At 47.2% G+C, this 27,943-nt stretch overlaps 1 protein-coding gene across 1 annotated transcript in view; it reads right to left on the reverse strand.

Moving 5' to 3' along the window:
- LOC146785328 (ephrin type-B receptor 1) overlaps positions 1-13,462 on the reverse strand; it is a 793,299-nt gene extending 779,837 nt beyond the window's left edge. The window contains exon 1 of the mRNA XM_085634314.1: positions 12,997-13,462. Coding sequence (XP_085490440.1) covers positions 12,997-13,054 — 58 coding nt within the window. The 5' untranslated portion in view covers positions 13,055-13,462. The remainder of the gene's footprint in view (positions 1-12,996) is intronic.
- Between the last annotated feature and the right edge of the window lie 14,481 nt (positions 13,463-27,943).

The raw sequence follows: 27,943 nt of genomic DNA on the forward strand, positions 1-27,943 counted from the left end.
AAGAACGACAACGGGAGGAAGATCCTTCTCCTACCTGGCCGCCAAGACCTGGAACTCCCTACCGACCGACTTGTGCCTGACCCAAGACCACCTCTCCTTCAGGAAGAAGCTCAAGACCTGGCTATTCGAGCAGTAGCAGCACTCCCCCCCCCCCCCCCCCCCGAGCGCCTTGAGACCCTCCGGGTAAGTAGTGCGCTATATAAATGCCTATGATTGATTGATTCTTGGAGACTCGTTTGGGTGGAGTTGGGGACCGGTCCCATCGTGGGTTCCAGGTCCTACAGGACGCTGGTGAGTTGCTAACTGGTCAGAAAGGAAATTAATAAATAAATTCCACATTTGTTAAGCGTGAACATATCACCCCTAAGGGTATCAAGGTGCTGTGGGTCTTCAGGGAGATGGAGTTATTGTCCAGAGTCACACGTTGCTGATCTGCGATGCCGCCTGCACTGGGGATCGAACTGTGAGATCCGAGCTCCGGAGTTAGCCGCTGTGGCCGCTGCATCACACCTCTCCATGTCATTATTTATTAAAGGGTCAACTTTCCACTTCCCCTGGCAAGTGAGTGGAACAATGTCCATGTTCTTCCTGCTTTCCAGCTTAATTTATAAAACAATTGAACAAAGGGGGCTCCAATATGGGGCCCCCTGACAATCAGGGGTGTGGTGGTTAGTGCTACAGTGACTAGCCCAAGCATTTCACAGGAACTCCATAGCTCTGCCCTAGAGAAGTGGTGAGAGGACGCTCACTCCAGAGGACCAAGTTATGGCCCATTGGTCCAGGTCTATCTCGTGAAGAATGGCGGGGAATTTCCTCTCTAGGGCTGGCTGTGGCATGGTGTTTTTAGGGCAGACCGTATTAACTGGCTCAGGCTCCCTCAATATCGTGGAGCAGGTCCTGTGAGAGTTAGTCCTGTGAGAAATCCAGCAGAGGCCTCAGGAAGTAGTTGTGAGGGCCCCAAGGCAGTACCGTCACCCGTGATTAGTGAATCTACAGGTTTGATGACCAAATATTCAGTTTCTCTATGAATGATGTGAATAACACTGTTTATCTAAGCAATGATTGTTTGATCTTTTTTGCTGATAATTTGATTATCACCTCTAACACCGAGGGGGGAGGGTCTAAAACTGATTTCTTGGTTGCTAAAAACAAACGTTGGGTGAGTGGGCTTGCTCTTAGGTCTCCCCTGCTTGCTTCAGGGGGTCCCTCACCTAAGATGCTTTCATGTGAACATCTATGAGCCTCACTAGGCCTTTCAAAATAAGCAAGGACTCTTTTATCTCCATACTCATCTTGAAAGGTCACCAACAGCAGAAAGGCTGCAATGCTGCTGTTTAACCGACTTTTGTAATTTTGTACCATGGGGCAGCCATTTTTGAGAGTCATCATTCTCTCCATTCCATAAAACATGAGGGTCTTGATTTCAGGCCCTATACTGTCACTGATCCGTTTCCTTGAAAAACTGCCACTGTACCCCGTTTATCAGATTCATGTCGTGCAGCAGTAACAGGGAATGTATAGGGAGGGCCAATTTTGTTAGTACAGTCACTTTTTATAAAGTAGCTTCTGAGTAATGCACCCAATGGCTCAGTTTTTCTTGTTGCGCATTATTTCAATACTCATGTTGGACATAGAGGTGCAGGATGGGTGGGCTGGGGTTGAGAACTAATGAAGGCAGGGAGGTCAGAGCTGACAAGTTACCACCAGGGAGGGACACGCACCAACCGTTGGTCACATGTGGATTCACCTATCGATATGATTCTGTTTTCAGGGTGTGGGCAGTGCTGCTGCATGTGCTGTGGGAAGAAAGACAGCACTGCTGCATGTGCTGTGCGAAGAAAGACAGCACTGCTGCATGTGCTGACCGAGGAGAGCCTGCATTCGCGATGAATGGAAAGCCTCGGCTACTGCACGAGGCTCAGGCGTTGCGTCTTCAGGTGCTGTGGGAGGATTGCCTTCACTGCTACTCCCTGTACTGTGTAGAAGCCTGTACTGTTGCTGCGTGTACTGCATGAAAGCCTACACTGTTGCCACATGTACTGCGAGGAAGCCTGCACTGTTGCCGCATGTACTGCCAGGAAGCCTGCACTGTTGCCGCATGTACTGCCAGGAAGCCTGCACTGTTGCTGCATGTACTGCGAGGAAGCCTGCACTGCTGCTGCATGTACTGCGAGGAAGCCTGCACTGCTGCTGCATGTACTGCGAGGAAGCCTGCACTGCTGCTGCATGTACTGCGAGGAAGCCTGCACTGCTGCTGCATGTACTGCGAGGAAGCCTGCACTGCTGCTACACGTACTGCTTGGAAGCCTGTACTGCTCCTGCATGTACTGTAAGAAGCCTGCACTGCTGCTGCATGTACTGCATGGAAGCCAGCACTGCTGCTGCATGTACTGTGCAGAAGCCCGCAATACTGCTGCATGTACTGCGTGGAAGCCTACACTGCTGCCGCATGTACTGCGTGGAAGCCCGCACTGCTGCTGCATGTACTGCGTGGAAGCCCGCACTGCTGCTGCATGTACTGCGTGGAAGCCTGCACTGTTGCTGCACATACTGCGAGGAAGCCTGCACTGCAGCTGCATGTACTACGAGGAAGCCTGCACTGCTGCTGCATGTACTGCATGGAAGCCAGCACTGCTGCTGCATCGACTGTGCAGAAGCCCGCACTGCTGCTGCATGTACTGCATGGAAGCCTGCACTGCTGCTGCATGTACTGTGTAGAAGCCTACACTGCTGCTGCACGTACTGTGTGGAAGCCTGCACTGTTGCTGCATGGAAGCCTTCACTGCTGCTGCATGTACTGCGAGGTAGCCCGCACTGCTGCTGCATGTACTGCATGGAAGCCTGCACTGTTGCTGCATGTACTGCGTGGAAGCCTGCACTTCTGATGCATGTACTGCGTGGAAGCCTGCACTGCTGCTGCATGTACTGCATGGAAGCCCGCACTGCTTCTGTATGTACTGCGTGGAAGCCTGCACTGCTGCTGCATGTACTGCGAGGAAGCCTGCACTGCTGCTACACGTACTGCTTGGAAGCCTGTACTGCTCCTGCATGTACTGTAAGAAGCCTGCACTGCTGCTGCATGTACTGCATGGAAGCCAGCACTGCTGCTGCATGTACTGTGCAGAAGCCCGCAATACTGCTGCATGTACTGCGTGGAAGCCTACACTGCTGCCGCATGTACTGCGTGGAAGCCCGCACTGCTGCTGCATGTACTGCGTGGAAGCCCGCACTGCTGCTGCATGTACTGCGTGGAAGCCTGCACTGTTGCTGCACATACTGCGAGGAAGCCTGCACTGCAGCTGCATGTACTACGAGGAAGCCTGCACTGCTGCTGCATGTACTGCATGGAAGCCAGCACTGCTGCTGCATCGACTGTGCCGAAGCCCGCACTGCTGCTGCATGTACTGCATGGAAGCCTGCACTGCTGCTGCATGTACTGTGTAGAAGCCTACACTGCTGCTGCACGTACTGTGTGGAAGCCTGCACTGTTGCTGCATGGAAGCCTTCACTGCTGCTGCATGTACTGCGAGGTAGCCCGCACTGCTGCTGCATGTACTGCATGGAAGCCTGCACTGTTGCTGCATGTACTGCGTGGAAGCCTGCACTTCTGATGCATGTACTGCGTGGAAGCCTGCACTGCTGCTGCATGTACTGCATGGAAGCCCGCACTGCTTCTGTATGTACTGCGTGGAAGCCTGCACTGCTGCTGCATGTACTGCGAGGGGGAGGGTCTAAAACTGATTTCTTGGTTGCTGAAAACAAACGTTGGGTGAGTGGGCTTGCTCTTAGGTCTCCCCTGCTTGCTTCAGGGGGTCCCTCACCTAAGATGCTTTCATGTGAACATCTATGAGCCTCACTAGGGCTTTCAAAATAAGCAAGGACTCGTTTATCCCCGTACTCATCTTGAAAGGTCACCAACAGCAGAAAGGCTGCAATGCTGCTGTTTAACCGACTTTTGTAATTTTGTACCATGGGGCAGCCATTTTTGAGAGTCATCATTCTCTCCATTCCATAAAACATGAGGGTCTTGATTTCAGGCCCTTTACTGTCACTGATCCGTTTCCTTGAAAAACTGCCACTGTACCCCGTTTACCAGATTCATGTCGTGCAGCAGTAACAGAGAATGTATAGGGAGGGCCTGCACTTCTGATGCATGTACTGCGTGGAAGCCTGCACTGCTGCTGCATGTACTGCATGGAAGCCCGCACTGCTTCTGTATGTACTGCGTGGAAGCCTGCACTGCTGCTGCATATACTGCGAGGAAGTCTGCACTGCTTCTGTATGTACTGCGTGGAAGCCAGCACTGCTGCCGCATGTACTGCGTGGAAGCCCGCACTGCTTCTGTATGTACTGCGTGGAAGCCTGCACTGCTGCTGCATATACTGCGAGGAAGTCTGCACTGGTACCACATGTACTGTGAGGAAGCATGCACTGTTGCTGCATGTACTGCGTGGAAGCCTGCACTGCTGCTGCATGTACTGCATGGAAGCCCGCACTGCTTCTGTATGTACTGCGTGGAAGCCTGCACTGCTGCTGCATGTACTGCATGGAAGCCCGCACTGCTTCTGTATGTACTGCGTGGAAGCCTGCACTGCTGCTGCATGTACTGCGAGGAAGTCTGCACTGGTACCACATGTACTGTGAGGAAGCATGCACTGTTGCTGCATGCACTGCATGGAAGCCTGCACTGCTGCTGCATGTACTGCGTGGAAGCCTGCACTGCTGCTGCATGTACTGCGTGGAAGCCTGCACTGCTGCTGCATGTACTGCGAGGAAGTCTGCACTGGTACCACATGTACTGTGAGGAAGCATGCACTGTTGCTGCATGCACTGCATGGAAGCCTGCACTGCTGCTGCATGTACTGCGTGGAAGCCTGCACTGCTGCTGCATGTACTGCGTGGAAGCCTGCACTGCTGCTGCATGTACTGTGTGGATGCCCGCAATGCTGCTGCATGTACTGTGTGGATGCCCGCACTGCTGCTGCATGTACTATGTGGAAGCCCGCACTGCTGCCACATGTACCGCGAGGAAGCCTGCACTGCTGCCGCATGTACTGTAGGCAGAAACTGTTGCTTGTACGGTGAGAGAAAAGGCTGCATACTGCTGGTATCCATGTGGTCCATCATTTGATATCTTATGTATTCCATAAGTTCACTGAGCCCTCTCCATCTATGTCCCAGGATGTGAACCAACGTCAACATCAGACACGTCTCACTTCTTCTGCAGTTTCAGAACGAAGCCGAAGACCAACCACTCCAGTGATCACTAGATCTCCACACAATAGCGGTCCCCAGCAGTCAAAAGGCCGCTCCATCCTAAAGCTCCTGAATGGTAACTCATGGCCCTGGTTCTGCGCTAACTTGCTCCATGGCAAGGTTTGCGCACATATATGCACTAGAAGTGGGCGAGGTAACAAATTAGCAGAGAGAGTGGAGCCAGAGCTGGGCTAACGGTTAGCTCCAGCTCAAGGAGCCCCTGCTCAAGCAGAGCCTTAAACATATTTGGCGTGCACATTATGCAAGAAAACTCCTTTTCGAATCTATTAAGGTAAATTCAAGTTTCAGAAAGGAGTGTTTCTTTAACTAGCTGGAATGTTTCATTTTGCACATCAGATTATCACACCGCATTAAGAAGTATTTAAAACCTTTAGAACAAAAAAGTGAGAGTTTTTAAACATGCACTGAAAAACATTCCATCCCCTGCCCTGATGACAATGCTATTAGCTAAGTAAGAGGCATGTCAAAGGTCACGTATGCTCTATATGTGGGCTAGATTCTTATATACCTGGATCCCAAATTTAGTCTACACATAAACATGTATGCATCTGTGAAGATATATGCAATTACATTTTTACGATGCATATGCATTTACAAACTATGCCTTTACAATGACATTGTCGTTGTAAAGGCACAGTCGTGGTAAAAATATTCATTGTAAAGGCATATTCGTGGTATGGTAAAGACGCATGCACTGTAAAGAAAGCTTTGTAAAGGCAAGCGTGGTTCCATGATACAACCCTTTGGTATACTTTAGAGAGTCCTCAGTAAGAGATGCCAATCAACCACAAAGGATCCAGAGCCCTCAGTAAGAGGTTGCTTCCACAGCCAACCATCTATAAACATGCGTCTGTCCTTTGTAATAGACGACAACCACAGTCACCAACCACAAACACGTTAGGTCCCTCAGTAAGAGACAACGACCATGATCGAACTAGCACACATGCTGGGGCCTTCAGAAACAAGTGGGAACAGCAGTCATCCAACCACAGGCATGCTAGTGCCTTCAGTAAGAGACACCAACCCCAATAGACCCACTAGAGAAGTACAACGGCCTTCGGTAAGAGACACCGACCATGGGTGACCAACCTCAACTCAAACATGCAGGGGCTCTGAGGAAAAGGCACAAAACACAGTCAAACAACCAGAGGAATGGCAGAGCGACACCCACCACGGCTGGCAAACATCAAATGTGCCAAGACACTTAGTAAAAGATGCCAACCATGGCTAACAATTCACAATTGCATTAGGGCCATCAGAAGGAGACACCAACCACAGCTGACCAACAAAACATTCTGTTGCCTTTGGTAGGAGTTACTGACCAACTACAAACATACAAGGGCCCGATTAACAGTTGCCTACCACCGTCATCCAGTTACAAATTATGGCCCTCAAAAGAGATACAAATCACAGTCGACCAATCACAAGCATGCCAGGACCTCGGGCAAAAAGTGCCAATCACAGCTGACTAAATCACAAATGTCCCAGGATGGTCAGTAAGTAATGACAACCAATGCTAAGGCTTAATTTAAGACAGTAATTGCAGGTGGGACTCACAAGCACTAAGTTTTGGGAATCTGCACGCGTGTTTCCTCATTAGACTTTCATTCGATCAAGAGAGTAAAAAATGCAGAAGTTGGAATAAAAGAGGAAACTACGGAAAAACAGAGACACGGGGGGCGACAAGCGGAGAAAGCAGGAATAAAAACAACCTGCAAGTGTGAGTTAAAGAGGAAAACGGAGTCTGGTGGTGCATGAAGGTGAATGAAGGTCGACAGCCACGTCACCTACAAAGGGACGTTGAAGGGGACAGCCCCTTAGTATTTTCCCACTGCCTGCAGAATCCTATTTCTACAGTGGCCACCTGCAGTGGCGGCTCCTCCGCTAAGGCGGAGGAGCATCGCCCCACTGCTTTAAGAGCAGTGCAGCGGGAAAAAAATTATAATGACCTGGTATTATAATGTTATTGTTCAGTACGGGCTGGGTTAGGACAGAACTGGGGTTACGCAAGGAGTGGTTTTCCCACTCCAAGTGTGCATGACTGATTGGCCAGCCCTCTTGGGCCCGCCAAACAGTCATGCACACTTTACATCGTTCCCGCCAGGCTTGCTATACACAGCTTGGTTGGGAACATACAAAGCCTCAAGGTCCCCCTCTGAGTGCTGAACTATGGCGCTCAGACCAATCACAAAACAGGCATTGCAGCTTTGCGATTGGCTTAGGGGAGAGACCCTCTGCGCTTCCTGCTTCCTTCTGCTATGGAAGCAGACGAGAAGGCGGCTAAAGGGAACGAAGGGGAAAGATGTCAGGCTGCAAAAGGTAAGTAGATTTAAAAATATATATATTTGTCTCCCCCCCTTTCCCGACCAGCCGCCCTGGCCACCTGGCTAAGCAAACCACCCATGGTCCGCATGAGATCCCTGCTTCTGATGCCTGGCTGGGTGGCTCCTTGTTTGGTCCAGGTTGGGGGTAGTTAGGTGGGATTGCGCTCCTGTTCTCCCTTTTTAGGTCTCGCCTGACCCAGCGCATGCGCTGGTCTCGCGAGACTTATTGAGAGGGCTCCAAAAAGTGCTACCAGGCCAGCCTAGAGCTACAGAGCATGTGCGCGGGCGCGGCGTTTGACCACGATTACTTTCACTTTCACGGCCACACGGCCGCTTTGATGTTTGATCGCGATCACTTTCGCGGCCGCTTGGCATAGCCAATAGGTCTCGCTTTTGGGACCTTATAAGTATTTAGTTATGCAACTGTTGCATGGCTAAACACTTATAAGGTCCCAAAGGCGAGACCTATTGGCTATGCCAATGCTTGTTTCATTGGCAGTAGGAGAAGAAAGAACACCCCTCCCACCTGGCACGCGCTGGAGTGCAAAGTATGAATAACCTTTTCTCTACAGCGTCACAAGTGGAATTACTGGACCATCTTAAACCAAGAGGCGAAAATTGCTCCAAATGGTGGAGATTGGGGAGCATCCTCAGGCCACAGGGGGCCATGAGAGGAACACAGCCGCAGCCTCGTTATCCCGCAGGGGCAGTTCGTATTCTGACAGCTGGGGTGGGCCTTAGCTCGCTCCCTGTGGGCACGGGTGCAGCAATACAGGAGCAGGCTTGCACAGGCCGCGGCCGGCACTGCATCACCGCGATTCCCAGGGGCACTAGCTTGGTTTCAGGGTGGGTGGTAGCCTTCACGGGCGCTGAACGCTCGGATCACCCATCAATTAACCACGCCTGGGTATTGCCAAAAGAAACTATGTATCAACTTGCGACCCTTTTTCTCAACAAATAGCGTGTGGTCTGTTTTGTGAGATGTAAACTCTGCCGCCGGTCCCAAGAGCAGGAATGCAGAGCTTTGGGGGCCAGAGTGGAAACGCTCAGCAGCAAGCGGTGGAATCCAGACTACCTGCCTTTTGGCACCGGCACTTACTGTTTTACAAATTAAGCATTGACTCGCTAACCAAACACAGACCTGCCAAGGCCCTATTAGGAGTCCAATCGCAGCCAGCCTTGCATAAAGGTTCATCGTTAATGCTGCTGTGGCAGGCGTGCTTCACCGCATGTCGACACCGCAGAATCGTGTGCTCATTCTCTCTCGTGCCTTACTGAGGCCTTTCGTTCACCTCAGCGCTCCACCACACTCACTCCGACTGAGTCTCACCGCGAGGAGCATAAGGCTGCCGTAGAGAGCGCGTTCGCCGCTAATCGGAAACTGAACAGATATCCATTACCCCAAATTGGAGTTCCGAGCGCACCCCGAGCATAATTAATTCCCTGAATGCCCCTCAATGACACACCCCTTGCTGCCAGCTGGAGGGGGGGATAATCAACGCCGGCCATGGTTCTCCACCAGCCACTCTCTCGGGCCCTGTGGTAGCTTTTGGCCACCAGATCAATGTTCCCTCCGTCCTCACTATCCCAGTAATTAACCCATTTAAATAGCGCTGGCTACCCCTGACGAGGCGTTGAAGCGCTTTAAACCGGAAAGCACGCTGCTCCTGAACCCAAGGTTAGCCACACTGATGTCTCGAAGGGGAGTTGGTGTGTCTATGCCGCACTTTCTGCAGCAGCTCAGCGCGGCGTCCTGCGGTCCCGGCAGGACGGAGGAGAGACACGAGCCGTCCCCGCGTGACTGTCGCTGCGGGCTGTCACTTACGACCGGGAACGTACCGAAGTGTCTGTATGACACTTAGGGCACAGGGGCATTGCCTCTTGGGGGCGACCATAAGAGCTAATTTCACCTGAAATTCAGCAGAAAAATTACAGTGTGGGTCAGGTATGTCGCAGAGAATCAATCCCATGGCATCTTGCGCCTCGTGCATTTTCTATACAATAGAATCGCATCAGAGAATGAGAGTGCTATAGCCAGTGTCAATGGAATTATGGGATTTCACATCCCCAGCGTTTTACGCATAATTATGAATTTGCTGCATACTCCATCATCTGCTGCACAATCTCCCCCTTTAGACAAACATACATTTGTTTCTAGCTCAAACGGATTCAGTGTCACTAAAATCACGGTAAAGTTGCTCGCACATGGCGGCCCCCTGCAAAGGCTGACTGGTCAGCTTTCGGTTGCTTATTCTGTCAGACTGGCAGGGATGGACTGGGGCAAAAAAATAGGGCCGTGGCACCAACATTAAAGTGGCCTCCTTTAGCAAAGTATATAGAAAAAAATGTGGTAATATCAGGGAAATCAACAACAAAAACCGGCCCAGCTTTCCATTAAAAAAAAGGCCCACACACTGATCTGTCAGACCAGCCCATCGGACACTACCTGATTGCCCAGTAGGCGAGCACGACCTTGCAGACTGGCACGGAGATAATTCCTTTGCCCAGATAGTGTTAACGTGTAAAAATGACAACATTATGAGGTAACACTATAAAAAAAAACGTGCCCCATAATTTGCCTTTTCTTCCCACATAATTTAGTAACCCATGTCGCGTAATTTGGTCCTTCACTGCCGCATAATTCCAGTAGCCCTGGCTGTACAAATGACCCACATTTCTCGGTTGCAGCCTGGTGCGCCATATCGGTGAAAATGACTCCTATGTGCCTTTCTCCCAGCCAGTGGTCTCGGGCCTTCTTGGAGGTGAGTCCTCCTGGAGGTCTGTCGAGCACAGGCCGCGGCCGCTTCGTTCCAGGGAGGGAGTGTTTGTAGCAGACCCGTCCGTGCCCACAGCCCAGCTGCCGTCTCCCCTCACGCGGACGGGGCCAGCGAAGCACTCGGTAGGATGAGGGGCAGGTAAAGCAGGCAGGGCCTTCGACTGCCGCTGTCTGCCTGGTCTAACGCCAGCGACTGCCACCAGCTTTACCCTTCCAACGAATATGACATGTATTGGATGCTGTAGTGTATATTGTGTTGAGTTGTAAATGGGAAATACCAATGCGAGTGCCTTAGATATAGCCCTGAGGTTACAAGATGCTCGCGGCAGCAGGCGCGTTATCCTACCAAGCCATATATTTAGAATCTAACCAGTTCCATACGCCTTGAAGATGTGAAATCGATGCATTTATTGTCTAAATTACATTACTAGGATTGGAACGCGCTACCCTTTCAGATCAGATGGTTCAGCTGCTGATCGCTCTCTACTGACATCGGCTGTCGTCTACAGGTCCCCGTTTTAATCCCAAAGCAAACCCTGAACACCATCTTTCCGAGGTCAGTATATTCAGCACCATTAAATTCGGTGATAGTAGCCTCATTCTTTAGTGCTTAGAAGCTGCTGCAGTGATATAAAGGCGCCATACAAAACAATTGTTATATTTCCAATAACCAACGCAGTCGTTTGACTCCAGCTTGAAAGCTGCACACATCTTCGGAACAGGCGCTTTAACCTGAAGGCTGGCCACAGGTCTACCCTTCCACCTGCTTGTGATTCTCGGCGCCTCGCGCTCGGGCTATTAACCTATCGAGCGCTCTCGCACCAGTCTAGGACCGAACAACAACCTCGCCAGAGCTTAGATCGGAAACGCGTAGAAAAGACGGTGAAATGGGAAAAGGCGGAATAAAATGCAAGGAACAAAGTGGAAAAGAACCGATCAAATATAGAGACAACCGAGGAGATGTAGAAGCAAATAAGAGAGATGCAGGTATGTAGCTTCCATTGATGCAGCAGGTGCAGTGGCACCGGGGCATTGGGTCAATGATGCATTTTATCATTGAACCATTAGCTGGGGGCATTTCCGTCCTTTCACTAGGGCCCATAACACACTGGCCACGTTAATAGAGACGCACAGTAACATCGGAGGTTGAAGGGGTTTAGGTGGCGTGAATCAATGAGGAAGAAGAAGACCAGGCGTCACGTGCTGTTGGTCCAATCAGATAACGGGACTACGAGGTACAGTTGAATAAATGCGTTAAATAAATAGAACAAGTGAAGGAGGTAAAGCAGGAGTAGATGAAACAAAGGGAGCCGGGAATGAAACGTCACAATGGGAACACAAGCGTTAACTTGATCTCTTTGTAGCGCTGGACTTCATCTTGTGAATTCAAGCGCTGTAAACAATGCGCCCTGGAGCTACAAAAAAAGTGACATTAAAATACCGAAGACGGGGTACAGAAAAGAGTGTTTGTGTGTCTGGTGGGAGGGGGGTTGTGCATAAAATCTTATATTGTTGGCAGCACGAGATAAAGAAGAGGTGGGATATGGGGGGGGGGGGGGGGGGTTGAACGGAGAGCAGAAATGGCAAGGTAAACAATGTGACGGGATAAGGTGGTGACCAAAAAGGGTAAAGCACTCCGGGCACAAGCGACAAAAAATGAATTGGAGGGGAGGGGGGTTGGGCGCTAGAACAGTAAAAGAAAACGTTATTACATTCAGCGAGAACAAAACGGAAGAAAAAGGTGAGAAATATTGTAGACTTTCAAGGGTTTGAGTCAGTGAGGTAGCATGGTGGGTTAATGCATCTATTCAAACAAGCTGCACGCAGCCTTTAGGTGCCAGGTTCGAACCCCATCGTGACCGATCGACCACGCACCCCCCGAGGCTCAATGCAAGGCCCGCGACCGGGAGGCACTCTAATACTACTCACACCAAGCGTTAAGAAGCAGAATCAATGTGGTAACAAGCGCTGTATAAAAACCGAGCTATCGTTGCAAGGAAAGACGCGAGCCAGGCAGAGTCATTCTGGGAAAAGGGTCCTTAAAGGACAGAGAACCTGTTAACCAGCATTACTTCACGTTAGGAATGCAGCCCCCCCCCCCCCCCCCCCAGGAGTGTTCCCCGACACAACCCCGGGGCTCCCGGATCACGGAATGTTAAACAAGCACTGCATTGCAGCTCGGAGTGGCCAAAGGAGGCGGCGGGATGGGGGCTGTGGGGGAGGGGCAAACCAGGGGGAGGGGTGCAGTGGACCCCTGTACATCTAGCTTAAAATCACACACAGCGTCCCTTTAATCTGCAAACTCCTTACAGCGCGCTCCTGGCTTGCGCTGAAGTGTCCGAGCATCATTGCTTCCCTGGGGGCATGTGGCGGTGCCCATTACAAGCCCTCGGTGCAGGGCTAAGCACATGTACGTCTGTGTATACATAATGCATGGTATTAACAAGCGCTTTAAAGAGACGCTATCATCCCAGTGGCCCACTAGCAAAAAAAGGCTGAGGCTGCGGGAGGCAGAGAAGCGCAGAACAGCAGGCAGAGGCACATATATAGGTTAAAAACAATACACAAGTCAGACCAGCATCCAGGGGACGCGATGCGAACAAGCGAGGTCCGATTTACCTTCCACGGCTGTCATTCCAGACACCAGGCAGAAAAACACCAGTATATCCAATTCCATGGCAGTGAGAGATATTCCCCAAAAAGACGAAACAAGTCCTGGCCAGAAGAAAAAAAAATCAAAGAAAAATATATCCAAAAACCATAAAGGAGTTCCTTGAGTGCGGCGCTCCAGAACCCCACAGCCGTCTCCGCTTTCCTTGAGTGTGCAGGCGCGAGTCCCCGGGAGTGTGAACAGTTTGCAGATGTGCTGAGTGAGGGGGGTGCTCCTGTAAATGAATGAATGTGTGCGTGGGTAAGTGCGTGCATTTGTGGGGACGGGGCTGAGACCGGGACCCAGCTTCTGGTATCACATTACAGGGCTGTAGTAAGAAAGTGTACAGTGAGAGCAGGCATCGGGATCATCAGTGGGGCTGCTGAGGGAGAGGGGGAGGGCGAGGGCTCCGCGCTCCTCTCCGCCGTCCGCACCACCGCCAGCCCCCCCTCCCCTTCCCTTCGCCAAAGTCTGTCACACCCATAGCATCTCCCGGCCAATCAAGGAACACAAACTCCAAGCACCCCCCACCCAATCAGCAATAAGCACCTCCCCGCTGAGGCATTGTTCATTTTTAAGAAACTTTTTCAAGCAGGCTGAAGCTTTTAAGAGCTGCTCTTCTGTTTCGTAGTCGGGGAAATGCCGCCACCCTGTGGTCATTGGTACAGTTACATAACAGCGCCGTTCACTCTAGTCAAAGCTTCATGACTCCTAAAATCTAGGTCACTAGAATCCAGCTATTCTGTCCCTATAATAAAAGCATCCTATTTTGATCACCAACTATGGCCTACTTTAGTCTTCCCAGTCCGTGTCGTGCACGACTACCCGTATTCATGAATCTCAAAGCAATGCAAACGTGCCCTTTGAGCTTGTTTGCTAAGTCTACATCTGCATTGAACACAGACGATCGGTGAAGTGAATGCGATAGGTTGGTGCTGTTCGCTGTTTACTTTCCCTGTGAAACAATACCACATTAACAAGTAGCTCTGGGCATTTCTGGGTTTCCCCGCAGAACAGAAAGCAGACTCCGCGTTTTTTTTATACATGCTAGAAATCTACGGGTTTTCCCTTTAGAGAGTCCCTGAGACCGAGGCGCATTCATCAGTCGTCCAAATTTGCAGTGTCACCGAATTTTGCCAGTAAACGAGGCGGTTCAGAGCCAGAGGCGTGACGCAGGGCTCGTGGAGCCAGGTGCACAGGGGTGGGGCAGAGCAGCCCTCAAGGGCCCACAAACCCTCAAGGGGCCCTATTCAACCGAAGGCCAATGAATGGCTGTAAGAAATAGGAGCCACGGGGCCCCTTACTCCATTATGTAATGGGGCTCAGTCAATTTGTGAAAAGTCACGGTGCTAAGCAGAGGAGCTGTGTTTGTGCCTTTGGCCTAATGCACTCATTGCGAACTGGCCCTTGCTCCCTCGTCAGGTAGTAAACGAAAGCCCAATTGGGGTTCAGTGGAGCCTGCGCCCCTGGCCAAGGTGCCACTGCACCTGTCATACTATTGGTAGCCACGCAGCTGGCTCTAAGCCTTAGAAAGAGGCAGTAAAAAGTCAGGGAATAAAAGACATATGGGGGATACTGCCGCCTGCAACGCCAGCCTCTGTTTTTTAATGTATCAAATCATGCAGTTTGGGGCATTGGGAGGGGGATTCTAATGCATCAATTACTTACCGGTAATTGCATTACTCTGAGTCCTACTACCTCGCTTCTATTCATTACATATACGAGGCATCCCTGCCTCACCAGACACCCATGCCACGCAAACTGAAACGTGGAGCATATATCGCCCAACCCCCTCCAACCTCCTGTAATACCACATAATCTGAAACCATACCAAAAGGTTGGCCTGGACTACAGGGGAGGGAGGGAGGGATGTAATGAATAGAAGCAAGGGAGTAGGACACAGAGAAATGCAATTACTGGTAAGTAATTGATGCATTGCCTCCTCGTCCCTCCCTCGCTTTCCTTCATTACATATACGAGATGTACAAAACCAAGCAGGACAACCAAAATGGGTATGCACAAAAACAGGTTTATTACTCAAACACAGTCAACAAGGAAGCACCGCTAATCAGGAACCATAGTGGAAAGAGCCTTGGAGCCAAAAACCTCAGAACGGTCAACCTCCTGGCCAATACTATAATGAGAGGCAAAGGTCAACGGCGAAGGCCAGTTAGCAGCCTTGCAAATCTTGGAAATGGAAGCCCCCTGGATCTCCGCACAAGATACTGCCATGGACAGAGTGGAACGACCCTGAACCCCCAAGGGAGAAATGTTCCCAGCAGCCTTGTAAGCCAGAGAAATCAGAGTCCGAACCCAACGACTTAAAGAAGAAGTGGAAGGATGAAAACCTCGATTCACAGATCCCAAATTCACAATAAGGGAATCAGAAAGACGAAAAGGAGTGAACCGTTCCAAATAGATCAGAAGAGCCCTCCTGACATCCAGGGAGTGCAGCTGCACCGCAGAGTCCAAGGAAGGGGAATCGAAAAAGGAAGGGAGGATCAATTCCTGATCCAGATGGAAATGAGAATCCACCTTAGGACAAAAGGACCGGCCACAAAATGATCCTGTCATCAAAAACCCTACAAAAAGGATGCTTGAAAGTTAGAGCACCCAGGCGAGCAGAGGAAATAGTCATCAAAAAGAACGTCTTAAAAGACAAGAAATGCAAATCCACAGAGACCAGAGGCTCAAAAGGAGGCGACATCAAAACCTCCAACAAGAAAGACAGATCCCAAGATGGAAAGTGCTGAAGAGGGGCAAGGAGAACATTACGCAACCGCTTGAAAAGGCACCCAATCAATCCATCAGGATCCAAGAGATTATCCCAAGAACTCTGGAAAGCCTTAATCGCAGCCCACTGTAGACGAAGGGAGGAAACCGTTAAACCCAATGCAGCCCCATCATGGAGAAACAACCTAACCTCAAACAAAGAAGAGGAAGCCGGGTCCAAACCCTTATCACCATACCATCCACCAAAAGAATACCAGTGTCTCAGGTAAGATTTGTTGGTAGAAGAGTACAGAGCCACCTGCAGAGTCGAGGTCCAACCAGCTGGAACTCCCTTATGCAGCAGACCTAAGCATTCAACCTCCAGGTCGCCAAGTGCATCGGGGACAGAACATCCTGCTGCAACACTGAGAACAACAAAGGCAAAGGAATCAGGGGCAGCAACCACTCCAACTCCGACCGCATCTCCACCAGGAGAGGAAACCAAGAGGCACGATGCGAAGCCGGAAAAACAGAATCACACGTGCCCTCAAGGACCGGACCCGCAGAAGGAACTGGAGAAGAAAGGGAAAGGGAGGAAAAGCATACAGAAGACCATGAGGCCAAGGGCAGGAGAGAGCGTCCATCGGCCAAACTCCCGACTGCGGGAGCAAAATCTGGTCATCTTGGCATTGCCCACACTTGCAAAAAGGTCCACCACTGGAACACCCCAGCACACTGCCAGATCCACAAACAACTCCAGACGGAGGCAAAAATCCACTGAGGACGGGATGACCCTGCTGGGAGCATCCGCCAGGGAATTAGACACCCCCTGAATATGAATTGCCGAGATTGCCAACAGACGGGACTCTGCCCAACTGAACAACTTATCCGCCACCAGAGCGAGAGTTTAGGAACTGGTCCCCACCTGCCTGTTCACATAAGCCATGGCCGTGACGTTGTCCGTCCTGATCAGAACAACCAAAACCCTCAGAAACCGGGAGAAGGCCCTCAGACCCAAACAAGCAGCCTCCAACTCCCTCCAATTTGACGACTTCCCGCTCTGCGAGATGGACCAGAAGCTTCTTGCCTGAGTATCCCCCAACCAGGCCCCCCACCCCGAGAGGCTGGCATTCTTGGGACCACCAAAGGCACCAGAGGAGCGAGAGAGACCCTCCGCAGCAGGTGACCCCGAACCAGCCACCAACTCAGATCCTCTCTGATCGGAGGGGACACTGGAATCGGAGAAGAGAGGGAAGACAATGGGGAGACCAATGCGCCAGAATGTGAACCATCAGTTTGTGCAAATGAAACCGGGCCCAAGGAACCAGAAAAACAGAGGCTGCCAGATCCCCTTGGACATGGGAGCCAACGAGCCACCACCTGGACCTGATCAGACAAAAGAGACAGAATGTGAGAATGGATTTTGCACACCTGAACCTCGGGCAGTATGACCACCCCCAAATCTGTACAGAATCTTGCCCCAATAAAGAGACGATCTTAGTATGGCACAAGGCAGGATTTTCCCACATTGATAAGAAAACAGTGTTCCCTCAAAATGTCCAGAACCATTTATTTATTTATATTTATTTTTGCTTTTTTGTCCCTACATATGTACTTATTGATTGTTTTGAATTGTCTAAATACAACCAATAAAAGAATATTGAAATAAAAAAAAAATGTCCAGAACCACCCATGTGACTGAGAGCCAACCGGAATGAGGGAGCGTGAACCAACCAGTCGTCCAGGAAGGGAAGGAGAAAAATCCCTTGGTTGTGAATCAAAGCCACCAGCGGAGCCAAAAGCTTGGTGACGACCTGCAGAGCGAACTTCAGCCCGAATGGCAACACTGCAAACTGAAAGTGGCAGTTGCCTATTGCAAAACGCAGAAACCTCTGATGCTCATGAGCCATGGGAACATGCAGATAAGCGCCTTGAAGGTCTATAGAAGGCAGGAAGTCCTGGACTCCCACCAACGAGAATATGGACTGTAAAGTTACCATCATGAAGTGAATAGTCCTGACCCACTCATTTATCCTCTTGAGGTCCAGAACCGGCCTGAACCCCCCTGACATCTTTGGAACCAGAAAGAGAATGTAATAGCAACCCATTCCCTGTTCGGCCAGGGGGACCAGCACAATCTCCTTCTTCTCCAGAAGATCCTGAACCCCCTCCAGAAGCGCTCTCCTCACCACGGATTGTCAGGACTTTCGCTTGAAGGAATCTGAATGACCCGTGGTGCCTCACAAGGAAGATGCCTTTTTGGGCTGGAACATACGCCGACGGTCCGAAAAGGGTTTGGAGGACTGACGGGAGGAATGAAAAGAAATGGCGGAAGAAGGAGGATTCCACAAAGGACCGGAGTGAGAAGACACATTCTTCCCCTTGTATGGCGCATGCTTCTGATCTTTGATAACATTCGTGATCCTACTGTCCAGCTGGTCACCAAACAGCATTTTGCCACCAAATGGAATTTTAAGGAGAGAAGACTTCTTGGAGAAATCCGCCTTTCAGTCCCTCATCCACAGGTTCCTACGAGCAAGACTCATGGAACCAGAGGCCATGGCAGAAGATTTAAGAACATCCGAAGGGATGTCAGCCAATAATTTGGGCTGTTGCTCCATGTGGACAAGTAAGTCAGAGCAATCCGTCTCCTCCTGGATAGCCTTGGCTAGCTTCTCAAAGTCAGACACCAAGGACTGACCAGCATAAGCAGAGTATATGCCAGCCCTCAAAGTCAGATTATCTGTAGGGAAAGCCTTCCTTAGAGCCACATCCACTTTCTTGTCACTCTCATCCAGAGGGAAATAATCCTCCAGATTGTTCGCTGTACAATCAATCAAAGTGGCCAACATGGCATCCACCTTCACAGAGTGAGGAAGAGAGTCCTCCCTCTCCTCCAGAGAGTATAGTTTCTGCAAAAAGCGGGGAACCGAGGAGCGCTCCAGATTGCGCCATTCACCATATTTGATGCGACCATGAAAAGGCATTGCAAAAACAGGGGGTTTAAACATATTGGGGAAATATGTCGTCCGACCCCTCGGGAGAAGAAAAATGCAAAATTCCCAAGTTCTCCCAGGTTTGTTGAAGAATAACAGGGACCTCCTCCCTACGAACAATGTTCCCAGAAGAGGTAGAAGGCCGGCCATTCTCCAAAGCTGAGGAGTCCACAGAGGGTGAATCCATCGCAGAACGAGAGACCCTGCATTTAGACGGAACCCTGGATTCCAGACCACGAGCCCCAGCAGCCTCAATTATCCTCCATCTGAGAAGGTGACAGCAGAGCAGAAGAATCCCCGGACCCTTGGACCCACTCCAGCGAGCCAGAATGTGTTCATCATCGTCGGAAGAGGAGGACAGCACATGCTTGCGCTTGCTTGTAAGTTTCCCCACCATAATGACACACAGACAGAAGTACAGCAGATAGACAGGTCCAGGAGCCGAAGGAGGTTCTGGGAAGACCGCGACGGCGCCCCGTTAGTCCTTCGGGCGGTTGGGGGGCCTGACCAACCGGAGGTGTGCCATAACACGCTCCGCCCCCGTTAAAAGGGGCGGGAGTATTAGACAGATCACGTGATCCAAAGGAGGATCTGAAAAAAATGTGCCGCACTGCCGGCCATCGACCCACCGTGCGTGCTGGCTCGCAAGGCGGGCGGAGCAGCGAGGGGCTGCTTGCCCTGGATCGCCCGTAAGATAACCCACTTATCGTCATACTTATGTTGTATGAAATAAACCTGCAGCAGTTCTTCACCCATAACGAATGTGTCAGTGTAATCTTTGGGTGACGTCTGTGCATGCGTGTTGAGTGGAGCGGATGACGGTGTGGTCACTAAGAGGACCAACCAGTATAGTTGAAAAAAACTGGGAGGAAACCCCAGACTTTCAAATAAAAACGTGCCAGAAGTAGTGCAAAAATGAAAACCCAATCAGAAAAGAACACGCAGAGTAGAGAAATGATTTTAAAAAACGGCCTTTTTCGAGGCCTTTACTGTACACACCTCTTGTATTGTTTATGAAAGATGTCGATAATACATGCTGCTTTAATCACCCCACTTGTTTGAGCCACACCAATGCTGCCTGACTCCGCTTACCGTGAGTCAGGCAGCATTGTTTGGGGCATTTCAAATACTGTCTGTTTAAGCAGGTCAATAGGCCAGTTAAACGGAAGGAGGGGCAGTGAAAGGAAGGTGAAGGTCAGGAGCTGGGAGGTGTTGAGAAGGCAGGCCATAGATTCATTTCGCATTTTTGAGGGAATAACTGGTGTGTTTGTACGCTTCTTCTATAACAATTGGTGTGGCTCAAACAAGTGGGGTGATTAAAGCAGCATGTATTATCGACATCTTTCATAAACAATACAAGAGGTGTGTTATTGAAAGGGAAGTTGAAGTCCCACAATGATGTTAATTTTTATTAATTTTTTGTATTGTAGATACCCCTGAAGAAGGGATTCAATCCCGAAATGCATTGGGTTTTTCAATAAAATCGTGACATTTGGATACCATCTGGCCTCCTGTGTTTAAATGAGCGATCCTCTATGTGTATGCAATGAGTAAAATGAATTGAAGATTATTCAAAATAACGGAGTAAAAAGTACAGGATTAATGGAAGAGTTTAAGTATAAGAAGAATATTAGTATTTAATTGATTGGACTCATGGAAATGGCTGTGCTGCCGGTATTGGAGCTGCAATAGGTTCCTGAGTTTCTTGTTCATATGCGGCGCATTTGGACGGAGCGCTTTCCTGGCATTGCACGCCTACACTGGATACAATTGTTGAACTTCAGATGAATTTTCACGGACATAAAACATGGTGTGCATCTCGCTACTTGTTGTTTTTCTACCCGCTTGTCCACCACATTACCCACCCCAATTCTGTGGGATAAATTCCTCTCTTGTTTTTACAGTCTATTAGAATGGCTGCATTTGTAACAACATCAATTATGATCCCTTCCCTGCACCAATAAACAGTGGTTTGTGAAAGAAACGTATTAAGCTAACTCTTAGTTTGTCACTCAATGTAGATGGTGCAAAGTTGTTACTAAACCTTCGGTTACAGTCTGTGAACAAAAGCAGAACAAACTGCCTTCTGAGCTTGTTCCACAGGCTGGGCAATGCCAGCATATCCCTCAAAGACATCTTTCACCTAGACAAGGTACTCTGATGGATATTCTCCCGGGGCCTGCTCACAACAGGTCATTTAAGTCCAGTTGATCTTGACCGGGTGTATCTCCTTTACAACGTTTAGCAACCCATCCTTACGGGCTATAGAAGCATCATCAGGAGGAACGTGCCTTAGCAAATTACTTGTTTCAATAAATTGATCTCTAACCTCACTCGGTACACCTAATCATAAAAATTGATTGACATCATCTCAATTAGGTTTATAATACTGGAACACACTCTGAAGCTGCTCTCCGAACCGCATAGAGTTCTGACTATATTAGGGAATTGTTTCTGGATATTAACATGGCTGTCATGAGCACACCAAGTAGTGAAAATAGGTACTGTCTTTGCTTTTGATGATTGACCCAAATATATAAGTTGTATAATTTGGTGTGTTTAATTCTTCAAACAGGTGTTGAGTAATCTCATTAGAAAGAACAATTCATCTCTTAATATTTCTTAGGTCGGAACAAACACACACATGTACATTCTGTACTTAAGTCACACAAAAGACGATGAAGTGGCATAGGTAGTTTCTGATAGTTATGCAAGTCAAACAGACAACACCTACTACAGCCGACACGTATTTCATTGAAGAGTCTTTTTCAAGACTCTGAAGATATGACATTGATAGAAGAAAATAAAGAAAGTTACAATAATCAATTGGGTTTAGAATGCAGGAGATAGGCAAACCAGAGGACCAGAAGGTGTTCAATAGCATGAACCAGACACTGTTCCAGGAACAAGGAAGTCTTAATTACCATGCCAAGTGGGATATGAAAGTATACCCCTGAGGTTAAGAGTATCATTATGAGAAGGAAGTAATAGTTGTGGAATAGTGGGAATGGTCAAGGGTTTTCCTTTGCAGGCAAAACAATGGTGAGTTAGCAAGGATAGGGTGAGCTAGTAAGAACAGTTATTACACTCTATGTAAAAGAAATTCAAGTGATGGTGCAGGATATACATATGTGACACTGATACAAAAGTCGCTACTAAGTGGTGATTTGAAGGTACCCAGGAAAGTCTAAGTCTTGCATAAGGATAGTCAACAATGGACGTGAAATGTGGTATACTATGGTTAGAATAAGTGGCGGCTTAGTTACAGTAAAGCCTGAAAGCATGACTTAAGATATAATTGAGTGTTGTGGATTTTGACATTTATATGGAAGAGCAAATTATTCCCTGAAGATTATGCAGTATATAATCAAATAACTCTGGAGTTAGGGCAGCTTAGGAGACAGACCTGTCAAGAACATTTGTATGACAGCTTGTGTCCTTAAAAAATGCTAGTTATGAAATAGGTACCTGGTATAACGGTAAAGTTGCTGCTAGTAATATTTAAGATAGGATTTGTTTAGAAAATAAAAAATAAAACGGTTCATGAAGTAAAAGGCCATGATGGTATTGCGATGCCCATCAGTACTGAATCCCATCTAAAGTAACAACTGTTACTAGTATGTCACCGAAAGTCGCTGCCTGATTGATGTGTATTTTAAGGAGAAATTATGCTGAAAAATGTGAACCCAAAAGGTTATAGGACACTCGTGGATTCATGTTGGAAGTACCACTGCTACATTTGCGAGACAAGAATAAATAATGTGAATTGATTAAACATGCTTCCCTGTCAATTTACTTTGTGAATATGGAAGCAATTGACTAATAAAGGATTTATCAAAGAACGTAAGTAATTATTAGTGGAAAGTTGGAGAATAACCATGAGTGGATGGTAAACACCCTGGGCAAGGGTACTTAAACAAAAATATGGGAAGTATAAAGGAGTAAGCACAAAACCATGGATTCACTTGTTACACTGTGGGACGTTTAAAAAAAAAACACTTACAGAGCAGAGATATATATGCCCTGTCAGTGAGAAATGTTCTGAACAAGGCATATTATAGCCTTAGAGCCCTGCCATTAAAGGCCCAATCCAGCGTTGAAGGCCCAAGCTGAAGGTTATGGCCTTTAACAAAGGGGGTGATAGAGCAAGGATTCGTGAAAGAAACTTTCTTGGATTCAATCCTCTCAAATAACATGTAATAATGTAACCAATTTGTTTCAAGAACACTAAAACGCAATACACCTCAAACACTTTATCTAGGGGAAGCTTTTCTATGTGCATTGCTAACCCGTAACATGAATGTCCTAAAATGGCCGACAAAATGCGGGATTTCTACTGCGCATGCGTCTACTGCATATACGTGGTATGACTGTCGCTTTTGGTGGGAAACTTTGCAGCTGCGCAATGGCACTAAAAATGGCCGCTTTTGAACTCACATGCTAATGCACCTGCTACTGCTAAACTAAACCTCGTAAGTTTTATCAAACACTAATGCAAAAGATTTAAATAAGTAAATGGGGATAGAGTAGAAATAAGTGGTATACAGTGAAATCATTTGTTTCTGTGTTCTAACGTGTCTTTTTCTGACTTTATTATTAGTTCTTATTTGGGCCTCGGAGGGTGACTGGAATCCCTGCCTCACTTGAACTGCGTGCATGCGCACAGAGACTGGCCGGAAACAATGATGGCTCCCGTGTCACTTAGCCAAGGCCACCTTGAATGAAGAAGCCTGGGAAGCTCAACTGATGACCCCTGCGAGAGAAACAATATTGAATAAAATGTTTAATTTACTGAGTAATGTGAAATGCGTGTGGGAATAAAGCTATGGGAAAAGAAAACTAAGGGGCGGGCACATAAACAATGCCTCATAGAGAAAATATTACATTCTAAGTGGTGTGATGAACTCACCTCCTCATCCTGACCAATTAGAATAAGGGAAAACATAAGAATTGATACATGGGGGGGTGGTACACAAATCAAGAACAGTATAATTGAGGTAAGATAGCTATAGAACTCGTCCGACTTGTCAGATCTATCATTCTGACTCGTCACTGACCCAACGCGTATGCTGCTCCAGTTCTTGTCCGAGACGCTGTCTCAGATCCTGCTGCTGCCAGAAACTCTGTCCGAAAGTTCGAGATGCTGAGCGATAATCTATTCATCTAGAGGGATTGCGAAAAAGGGACACCCGAGGAGAGTAGTGCCAGAGACGGGTGCAACGCTAGCGTTGTACTTTAGAAGAAGTTACCCTTCCGGATCTGAATCTGCCCGATCTTCTATCTGAGACCTGTCTTGGAGATTCTATCTGCCCCCCCCCCCTCATTACGGAGTTGGGTTCATTTTAAACCATAGGTAAACATAATTAGCAAATCTGTCTTTTATGCCTACTTTCTCTTTTCCCCCCGCCTTCCCTTTTTCAGGTACCGTCATCATTGATCATTTAACTTTGTTATGAGAGAATTTGGTGTATTTTTGCCTCCTGAAATGAAGGTGGTTACTGTAATTGAATTTTGACTCCCAAATTAATTTAGATAAAGGTTTTCAAAACTTCTTGAGTCTGTGTTTATTCAGAGTAAAGAGGTAAATGTCATTCTACCATAAACTAACTCAGCAATCTGATTCATTGAGGAAGGGACTATAATTATTGAATTGGTAAGACCGGGTAAAGGTGAATAACAAAGTTACAGGTATTACACAAAATTGATGCCAGCGGGGTTTAACTAGCTTACTGTATGAATGTGATTTGGGTCCAGGTGAGTATTAGGTGTATGTGTGACCAGAGCTGGTGACCCGTGCTCCATCAGTTTTGCTTGGTAGCAGAGGCATGGTTAGATTTTAGTTAAGTAGGGAATATTGTAATTGAAATTATTGATATATGCATTAACACTTGTTGTTGTTGTCATCATTATTCATGTTGTCTGAAGTTCCTGGGAATATTGAATAGCGGATGGTGAATGGAAGCCATACTGCAGTGAGGTTACTTGTCAGGATTCAAGAAAAGTGCGGAAAGTTAGGTAGAACTAGAAGCACTGTTTTAGGGATTATTTTCTGTATGGAAGTGAGAGTAACTGGTAGCTAAAGAGTTCGTTGGTGAAACTTTGGTCTTATATCACCTAGAAAGGGTAATACTGAAGGAGTAGCAGGTTCTCTGATGCTTGAGTGAAGAGTAAGCGGAAAAGTTTTACTCGCAGTAAAAGAAACTGACTATTCTTTGGAATTTAGAGAATCTGACACAGTAGCAAATGTTTTATGTTGTTGATTTATGCAAAATACGTATAAAATACTGAGAAATTTAAGTTACGCATTACCTTGCAAAGGAGGGGTCAGTTGCGGGTGCTGCACTGATGTCACAAAGAGCCGCGCTGGGATTGGTAGGACAGCGGGTGTGTGACTTACGCAAGTTTTTGTAAAGGAGGGGTCAGTACAAAGGAGTAATACTGACATCACCTAAAGCCACGCTAGCATTGGCTAAACGCACAGAGTAAATTGAATTCTAATTGGATACGAAACTAAGAAACATACTCATATTGGAGAAACGGATTTGAGTAAGTTATAAACATAGAAATACCAAGAATAAATAATAGATAACGGATTGTGTATGTACGATCCACATTAACTGGGAGTCGACCAGATAGAAATTATTTAGGGTTTGCTTACTAGCAATACTTGAGAGGAAGATCATGAAAAATTTACGGTGAGAAAAGAAAATTGTCGTTTATGCATAAAATTAAGAATTATTTAAAAAAAGATAAGCCCATTAAAACTAGACAAGGAATTCTCATTTCTCCTCCGAAAACTCCTGCATCATACATGAAGGTAGAGAGAGGTTATCATACCTGTGTATGGTTAGAGAATTGGATTGAATACACGAAAGATGATGGAATTTTGGCTCCCAGAATACGGAACATTTAATGGGAGAATTTTACATAATTTACGTACAAGAATGAAGGAGTTAGAACCCAGACCTAGGTTGACTCAGTATGAGACATTAGAAGAGTGTGAAACTGAGTCATTTGAACGAGATAGACCAAGGTGCAACAGGAATTTTTAGCAGTTTTTATCCAAAATTTCTACGTGAAACCCGAGACAAACAGATGAAACAATGGAGGCAAGCCATGTTAACCGAGGGATTATATCCTGTATTAATGGCTGATGAACAGACAGGAAGTAAATGTACGGAAAAGAAAAAACACTTAATGACGACAGGTGATGGGAACTCCGAAGAAGATTATTTAGAAGAAATATTAATGAAAAGTCCTCCGCCATATAAGGAAGGGCCAAGCAAAATTACCCCGAGTGCTCCACTCTTGGAGACACCCTTGGTGCCACAAATAGTACATGAAAAAACAATGGAAAGGGTACTCCAAGAAAAGGAAAGAGAGGCAATAAATAAAAATAGGAAAGAATTAATACAGAAGATAACACAGTTAAACACACATCCTTAAGCTCTAACTATACCTGTGACTATAGGTCCTGTTGTTCCGTTGTACGGAAATAAATCAAACTGTCCTAAAACTCATATCATGACCACACCAATCATTGAACCTATAAAAGGAAAAATAATAGTTGACGACCAAGCTAGTGATTGGAAGTCTGTAATTTCATTAATGGATTTGCTGATAAGAGGGCAAATAAATGACACACCTAGAAGAATCACACCAGATTGTTCAAGGGAAGTGAGACTGAGACATCCATCGGAACAAAGAGTGACACACTAATAAAACCAGAAGACAGATGGACAAGAGACATAGAAAAGCCCAATCCACCACCAAAAATGCTAGATGTTTTTAAACTAAGAGTAGAATTGGAAGAGAAGATAGCGGGAAATGTAGGGTTGGAAAGGTTGAATACCTCTAATGAGGAAGAGTTGCTATTCATTTGCAGAAGTATAACTCGAAATACAAAAATGTTTTATGAAAAATTAATAAAACTGGCTTTAGAAATAGGAATATATGTGGGAAGATCCAAGGTTCTGCAAAAACCTTATAGAGCAGAATTTTCTGATAAGGATTTAGAAAATATGAACGTGTCTGGGAGAAAGTTGCAAGTTAAGGAATTAATGACGATATTGCAAAAATGGGGAGACCTAGACAGGTGGAAAGCAAGGTGGACAAAGAAAAAGGAAGAAGCACAGACCACTCGAGTAACATCAGAGTATTTAATGAAAGAAACATAAAAAGCAAAAGGGTTGTACCCAATGAGAGAAGTTCCAGGGGGAGGTTATGTACATGTCCCATGGACTAGACAGGATATTTTGTCATTTACAAATGATTTCCCAAAGCTGAGGGAGAAGCCTGTGGAATGTTATAGACAAGTCAAAAGGTTTGTGAAGGTTTCGAAAGTTCTGTTGAAAGGTTTGGATGGGTTGTTTGACATAGTCGTACCGGCTGATTTGTGGACTGAGTGTAAAATTACAGTTAATTGGCCAAATGACGAGTACCCGAGAGACAAGAAAACTGGAGCCCCGTCTGAAGAAGTAATAAGAAACTATAACCAAGTCATATATTTCTTAATAGGGAAAATCCCCCCAAAGGAGACAAATTGGGTAAGGATAGATAGAACAACACAGGAAAAAGATGAATCGGTCCATGCGTACTATGAGCGTCTCCTACAGGTGTTCAAACAGTATAGTGGGGTAGAAAGAATTGGGAATAAAGATATGATGCATTTTGTGTATCGATTTGTCAATGGATTAAAAAATGAAATTTTTGAAATGATTAAGCAACATAATTTGTGTTGGCAAGCAAAGCCCATAGATGAGATTTTAAAATATGCAAAGTACTGTGGAGATGAAATTGACAATAGACGGAAAATTTTAGAGGAGAAAGTGATGTGGGCTCAAGTTACATTAGCAGAACAACAAGAACTCCAGTTAACTAACATGGCAGGGAAACCAGTAAACGGGCAAGGAAATGGCGAGAATAATGGGGGAAAACCAAAAGGGCGACTAAGCAGAGAAGAGGCACAGAAAAATTCCCTTGTCACGGGTGCGGAAAATTGGGGCATTGGAAAAACGAGTGTAAGAATATACAAAATAATAATAGCCCCAACCAAAATGTAGATTCACAGACGCAAAATGAGGTGATAATTAGTCAACCACAACAGGTTGTAAACCTGCAGAATCAATTGCCCCCTGCCCCTATGCCAAAATTTGCGAGTCAAGCCAAGTACAGTACGGACACCGGATTTCAAGAAGGAAGTGGTAAG

Source organism: Triturus cristatus, chromosome 11, assembly GCF_964204655.1.
Source record: "Triturus cristatus chromosome 11, aTriCri1.1, whole genome shotgun sequence".
NCBI classification, from domain to species: Eukaryota; Metazoa; Chordata; class Amphibia; order Caudata; family Salamandridae; genus Triturus; species Triturus cristatus.